We start from the raw sequence: 7,704 nt of genomic DNA, 5'->3' as shown, positions 1-7,704 counted from the left end.
ATCTTTATTCCAGCTACAGGTAATGAGGAGCCAAAGAAAGGCAACACAAGCTACAGGGGGTACATTGTTCCAGCAGCTGAGCATCTGGTATTAAAGCGAAAAACGTGCCAAAGTTAAGCAAGAGAGACTTTATTCAAGACTATTGTAATAGAGGAGAGAGGTTGAACTCAACTCAGGCTCTGAGTTCAGGGTGAAACAAAGGGCTGGAGAGTTTTTAAGAGCGGGGTGGGGTAATGGTAAGCCACCGGTGATTGCTAATTAGTCTTACCCACTATAAAAGAAAATTCTCACCTGTCTCCATGACAGAAGGTAGGCTTTTGCCCTCCCACAGACTGGAGGATAAAGGCATTATCTTCCTTCAGAAATTACATTTCAAAGAGATGGTTTTCAGGTTTTTGAGAGAGACATTTCTGGGGGTAATCAAATAGGTTAAAAGCTTTTTGAGGATACATATACATTTGAAAGGAAGCCAAAAAAGAATTTGCAATAATGAGGTTTTTTTTTTAGTAAATACTTTAGGAAAACACACAGGAAGAAATCTGTCTGAAGTTTAGTCAACCTGAGAAGAAGTTAATGCTGTCTTGATCACCAGTTAAAAGTAAAGATTCTGTACTTAGGAAAAATGGGAGAATGGAAATTGGAGAAAAACTGATTTGGCCCAGTTTGCTTGAGTTTTTTTCTCTCTCAATACTTTGTAGAGAGACTAAAAAGTAGAGTATTTAATTTAAAAATTAATTTTTCAAATGGTAGAATTTTTAGGTACCACTACTGCTTGTGTGGTTAAAAAAAATGAAAAAAGACAAAACAAACAAAAAAAAACGATGTGGGAGACCCTTCCATTGTTCTAACAATTCATCCTGTAAAGTTAATTTGGGTTTGTAAAATAGAAGCATTGTTAACTGACCTCTACCTATGTGAGCCATTTTCCCTTCCTTCTATCAACATACTGAATCCTGAGCCAGCACAATAAACACCATGGCTAGTAGACTATTCTTATAACCTGCTGAGTCTCTCCTACTACCAAAAGTGTGTTTCCAAGGAGTGCATGGCGTTTGTTCCTGCACTTGATTATTCTGGCTCTACTTGTAATTACATAAGATAATTAATTGTTATGTGTCCTAATGAAATATGGGTGTGGAGGGAACTTTTCCTATGGCAGTTAAGTTCACTGATTCCAAAGAATCAATAAACAGAATCACTAAAAACAAATTACTGACAATTTAGTTAAGGGTGAAATAACTCTTAAAGTCTTGGAAGAAAAGCCAAAAATCTTGAGGGATGCTGCAGTTAGATTTCATTAGAAATGTTTTTAAGTTCTTATTTCACCTTAAAACTGGGACTGTAGACAGTGTTTTATGGACAATGATATTTATATAAGAAAAATGACATGGAACTTCAATCATAGACCTACTCAAGGCAAGGCGTTGGCCCTATACCAAAAGTTAATGAATAAATGTTTATACATTTTAAATTTAAATGTTTATGGTACTTTAAAAATTTATTCCTCACTTGACCCAATTTTTTCAGTTAATCTACCAACTACGTTCTTAATCAATGCAGATGGAAGAAATAAACCTACTTAATTCTCAAGTGTTATGATGGATACTGACATCTTAAAAGACTTGTCCACTACATCAGAGGTGGCCAAGAATGCTGTTGATTGAGGTTCTTTTTCCATTCTCTTCCATTTTGGTCTAAATAACAAATGTTTCCCTGATTCCAAATGAGATAACTTTCATCCCCTACAGACAAAATTAGACAAAACTGGGCACAAAATTATGTTTTAGCTTCAACATTGGGATTTATTTATTTTTTGTGAGTTAGTTTTGGGTTCTGTCTTTTATGGAGAGTGAATATGAGGTCACTGCAGGGAAAACCTCTTTTTTTATATACAAAACTGAAAAAGAAAAGGTAAGTGATTTTAAAGCAAGTGGTATTAATAAAATACTTTCCTGTAAAAACACTTTAATATGAAAATATTGTGGTAGATGTAAGTCTTAGTGTTTATTGAAAGCAACAAACTGTCATTTAACTGGATTTATTGTTGGATTTTTCCTAAATTAGAAGGGCAGTTAGTGTGTACAAGCTGCCATAAATCGTCATTATTTTTAAGAATTGTTTTCAATTTGTTTTAGTTAGCCTCTTTTGATAAATAACAGAAATGCAGGCACAGCACTTAGAGATTACTATTGTTAAATAGACAGGATGCAGGGATAAAATTAAGAAATAGGGTCCAAGAGCACTTAAACCCAACTCTAGAAATCAGCTGTTCTACAGAGCAAGTAAGCAAGTCTAAGTCTAGACTTAGACTACCTATATTCAAATCCTGAGTCTGCAGTTTGTGTGACATCAGGCAAGTTACTTTTTATCAGTCTTGGTTTCTTCATCTTTAAGATTCGGACTTAACAGCATCTATCTTTTACGGTGTTATGTGATTAAATTAAGAATGTAGGTAAGCACTTACCACAGTGTCTTACGCTTAGCAAGTTCTCAATAAATATGACTCGTCATTGTCATGATTGTTATATGATTAGTCTGATGAGTTACGGAGCTTTGAACTCCAGTCTCTGCCATCTTACTGTTAGTTTCTTCCCCTTGTACTTGTACTTGCTTTTCAAAGCCCCAATTCTATCTATGGTTTTTTTCTGTTGTTGTTCTGATCAGTATCCAGTCTCTTGTATCTAGATTGGTTCAAAGATGAATCTACTGTCTTCTTCCTATAATGTATTCCAACTAATATATGAAGGAATAACAGGACTAGAATATCATTTTGCAAGCTCCTAATGAAACAAATGATCTTGCCAGGTGTCAGACAACTATGGCCTCTAGGCTACATCTGGCCTGCTTGTTCTTGTAAATAAAGTTTCACTGAAACTCAAAAAAAAAAAAAGGAGAATCTACTGTCTTGATTCAGGTACCCACCCTTGATGCAGTCAGCCACGACTTCCTAGGTAGTAGAAGCTGTGAGTGGGTGCAAAAGAGCCCTTCGGAAGAGGTTAAAGAACTGCAAACAGCATTTAGAAGTGTACCTCTGTTGAATTTATATTCTGTCTTGTTCCTTTCTGTCAATGCTCTGTTTTTCTGTGTTAACATAAATGGTCTGTTCTGTTAATCAAATGACAAAACCTCAGAGAAAGATTTAAGGCATATGTCTAAACTAATCACCCTCCCTTTACTCTGCCAGAAATAAGCCATTTAATACCAAAAGGAAATGAGTTATCCCTCCTATTCTGGAGATTTGAGTTCAACTTATTGGAACTTTAAAACATTGTCAGTGAAAATCTCAAGACTTGGAATTCATCTGTTTTCTAGTCATGATTTTTCTTTTTCTTTTCCTCTGCACACATTTTTTTTTTTCCAGTAGAAATGTTAAGGCTTATAATGATACAGGCTAAGGATCCATAATCTGAAAATCCAAAATCCAAAATGTTCCAAAATGGAAAACTTTTTCAGTGCCATGACTCCACAAGTGGAAAATTCCATACGTGACATTATGTGATGAATGCACAAGACTATTTACAAATATTACATAAAATGCCCCTCAAGCTATGTGTATATAAATGTAAATGAATTTTCTGTTTAGGCTTAAGTTCCATTCCTAAGATACCTCACTACATATGAATAAATATTCCAAAATCTAAAAATCAGAAACACCTCTGGTTCCAAATACAGGATATTCATCCTGTATTCCTTCTGGAACATAAGCCCTGAGAACTGCCAAAGGCAAAGTATATATAGTCTGCAATAATTACATGATGCTCAGTAATTCATAGCTTACTCACATTTCAAATAGTCCTGCTTAGCTTATGGAATTATACTAAATTACACTAAAAATATACTATAGAATTACAGTAAAGTGGTAAGAATGCTTTGGATTTCTGCTTCTGGCGAAGAGAGAATAACATCCTAGATGTACCTCCTACCTGAACATACTCTGCCAGCTGAAACAACTAAAATCCAGACAAAGGAGATGAAAGTGTTACTTGACACACTGTTTCAGGCAATGAAGGACAAGAGTCAAGAGTCCCTGAAAGATGGGAAACAAATGAGGTAAACCTTCCTATCACCCTTTCTTATTTCCTGGAGAAAAGTTTCAGGCCTTGGAGCAGGTAGATTCCTCTAGTTAAAAGTCCATTGATCTCTTGAATTGAGGAGATGGAGCTCCAGGTCAAGAGAAGTCAAAAAGGCAGAGTACTGGAGAGAAGGGAGCTGCGTGTAGAGAAAACTGTGGAGATATGTGAAAAGTTGCCCTCAAGTATACGGTTAAGTAGTGGTCAGTGCACGCAAGTGACAAAACTACCTGAACTTGGGGAAAAAACCCACCTGAAACGAATAAAGAAAACAGTGCGTATGACTCACATATGGCTGGGAATAGTGTCGGTTTTCAACAGCCGAAGTGGAAAACCTCATAATTCATGAACAGTGGTACTAAATACTAACGAGGATCTTTCCTCAGTAATAAACTAAATTTAACTTAGTCTAAAAGCTGCTCTGGCTTAATCTAACAAAATTTAAAAGCAAGATTCTAAATGATCAAATTGTGTTCAAGCAACTTGATAGTTTTCAGTGAGCTATGTAACTGAAAACTAACTTGGTAGTTTGTTTTCAGTTACATAGCTCAAAAACATTTATAAGAGTGCAAAAATATGCATCACCAAATAAAGGAAAACGTACAGTATTTTCTGTCCAATCAAAAATCATCAGGCATTTAAAGAGGCAGAAAATTGTAACCCACAATGAGAAAAATAAATCACTTGAAACTCACTCAGAATGACAGATAATAAAATTAGCAGATTTTAAAAAGCATTAAAACAGTTGTTACAGCTGTATCCATAGGTTGAAGATGTTAGATGAGAGACTAAGTATGTTAGACAGAGACATGAAAGATGGGGGACAAAAGACCTAAACTAATTTTATAGAAATAAAAACTAAGTTATCTGAGATTAAAAAGTCCTGTCTAGGATTATGGCAGATTAGATCATTTAGAAGAAAAGATTCATAAACTTGAAGATGTATCAAGAAAAACTATCCAAAATGAAATACAAAAAAGAATGAAATAAAATAAATAGATAAGTAAAATGTGGGACCATTTGCAAATAATTGAAAAACTTGAAAATGAGGAGGGTCACAGAAAAAAAAATATTGGTCATGTCCCCCCCAAATTTGATGAAATCTATAAATACATATATCTAAGAAGCTCAACAAATTCCAAACACAAGACACTTGAAAAATAACCATATCTTGGCACATACTAATCAAATTAGAACCAGTAATAAGGAAAATCTTAACAATCAGAAAAATAACGTGTATCATACGTAAGGACAGAGACAAGTGTTATAGTAGATGTTTCATCAGAAACAAAGTGAAAAGACAGTGAAGCAGTATTTTTTAATTACTGAAAGAAACATTGTCATCTCAACCTTGCTTTTTAAAAAGTCATTAAAATTATTTAAATAAACTCTGATTTGGTTATCGGTGGGGTGCTAAGCAGACATTAAAATTATGATATATAAGTGTATTTATATATAGTTAAATACAACAGTGAAAATAAATCCACAATATATTGTTGAGTGAAAAGAAAGTTTAAGTGATGTGCAAAAGAAACCACATTTTTGGTTAAAACAAAAAGAGAAACACCTGATATATATACATAAGCATGCCCAGAAAAATATTTAGAAGGATATATAGAAAGTTTCTCCAAGTGATTATCTCTGGCCAGTAGAATTCCTAAACTCTTTTTGATATTTGTTTGTTGTTGTAAGGAGCAGGCATTAATTTGACAATTTTCAAAACGGTAAAGCTATCTTTGGGAAAAATACTTTGTAAGAAAATTATATTACTTATCAGTAATGCATTTTAATGTTTCCTATATCTTTCAATTAGAAATTTATTTCAAGTATGGGCTATTGGCCATTGGTGAGAAAGGAGAATTAAAACTCATGGGCTTTTATTTTTCTTCTAACTTGTTCCAGAATACATTCATGTTTAAATTTTTAAAAAATTTCCCTAAGTATTAGGTATTATGAATTTGTAATTTTGTTATCAGGCTCAATTTTCAAGTTGGATTTTATTAAGTTTTAGTATATGTGCTGCAGAGGTGAGCACATTAATTTTTTACATTTTAGTAGTAAAGCATTTTTTAAGTTATTTGAAATACTGATTTTCGCAGCATTACATTTGGCATGCATAAGTGTAAGCTCTGAATAAGAGGTAAGCCACCATCCCATCAACAAATGATCAGGTCATCACCCTGCCGCCAAGTCCTTCTGTGTCCTCTAAGGATCTTGTTTTCTTAGCAACCATCTTCAATAGGAGCCAAATCATTGAGCTAGATCATGGCCCAGCTAGTTTATAGGTTCTCTCTTAGCACGGATCAATCCAAACAGTCTGATGGGATCATCGTGAATGTTTTCCTCTACTGCCTGACTTTCTGGGGAGAAACTGTCTACTAAGGTGGTCTTAGAAACGCTGGCATCTATTGCATGTAGTTGTTCATGTCCATCCTTGTCTGAGAAATGAGAATTCTGTTTCCTGGGCTTTCTGCGCTTCCCCTTAATGCTGTGATCGAGTGAGGCGTAGCACATCTGTGTTTCATTGGTTGCCTAAAAGAAAGGGATGTTAATTTTTCATTGTTAGCCTGTTCTTTAGCTTGACTTCTGGAAATTTCTATGGTGAATGAAAACCAAGTAACTTGTTTTCTAGGCCTCACCTACCTTGTTTTGCCAAATTTGTCAGTACAAAAAACAAAAACAAAAACAAATAGAACAGAAAACTATAGTCAGTCAACATAGTGAGTTGAAAAAGTGCTTAGATGAAACTTTTTCCTAGATTTTTATTTCTTTCTTATACTCTAACTGTACATGAACATTTTAGGTTGATCCTTACCTGCCTCTACCTCCACCTCCACCTAAGGTAGTTCTGGCTCTGTGTTGCTCTTACCAAGTAACAATAGTCCAGTTTATTAAAGTAGGAATAAGCATGATAGGAAGGAGTTTACCAAATCACAAGGTCTACTTTACATGTACCTAACAATTGGTCATTTAATGATACATAAAAGTCCCCAATTTTTCTACATTTTTAAGATTCAGAAGTATAAAGATAACAATATTCACTTACATGACGGATATCTGGCAAATAACTAAATTTCTTATCTTTCCCTATTATTTTCTTATCTGGCTTCCCCAGCTCCCTTTTGAACTCATTTGGGTTGGTCTTGGAGATATCCATTCACATCCAAGAGGGCCCAATGGGCTTCTCTGGACTAGACCTGGGTGAATACTAAAGAAAGACAGGAAACTAGGCTATCTAGGGGAAGCAACACGCTAAAGGCAAGACCTCGAATTTGGCATTGGAAAGACTACAACTGAATCCCAGCTCTGCCATACACTGATCATGGGATCTTGGTCAGGTTTTTAAAACTATTCTGAGCCTCAGTTTTCTTGCCTAGAAAATGCAAATCATCATAGTGTGGTTATGGTTAGTACATAGAGATAATGTATATGGAAGCTATAACTACTGTCCAAAAGTAAGGTAGCATTGTAATTATGAAAACTTGTAGACTAAAACTTTAAGACAGCCATTGAACAAAACACAGATTTATGTAGTAAGCATTACTCTTTAAGACTAGGCTGGCCGGGCGCGGTGGCTCAAGCCTGTAATCCCAGCACTTTGGGAGGCCGAGACGGGCGGATCACGAGGTCAGGA

At 35.0% G+C, this 7,704-nt stretch overlaps 1 protein-coding gene across 2 annotated transcripts in view; it reads right to left on the bottom strand.

Moving 5' to 3' along the window:
* Positions 1-5,373: 5,373 nt before the first annotated feature.
* Positions 5,374-7,704, bottom strand: part of LOC105505059 (T-cell receptor-associated transmembrane adapter 1) — a 33,405-nt gene continuing 31,074 nt past the window's right edge. For both annotated transcript variants that reach the window (XM_011932748.1, XM_011932749.1), the window contains one exon: positions 5,374-6,602. In XM_011932748.1, coding sequence (XP_011788138.1) covers positions 6,345-6,602 — 258 coding nt within the window. In that variant the 3' untranslated portion in view covers positions 5,374-6,344. The remainder of the gene's footprint in view (positions 6,603-7,704) is intronic.

This window comes from Colobus angolensis, unplaced genomic scaffold (genome assembly GCF_000951035.1).
Source record: "Colobus angolensis palliatus isolate OR3802 unplaced genomic scaffold, Cang.pa_1.0 Scaffold98, whole genome shotgun sequence".
Classification (NCBI taxonomy): Eukaryota; Metazoa; Chordata; class Mammalia; order Primates; family Cercopithecidae; genus Colobus; species Colobus angolensis.
Note: the sequence above shows the minus strand (reverse complement) of the source record. Positions and strands in the feature narration are given on the sequence as shown.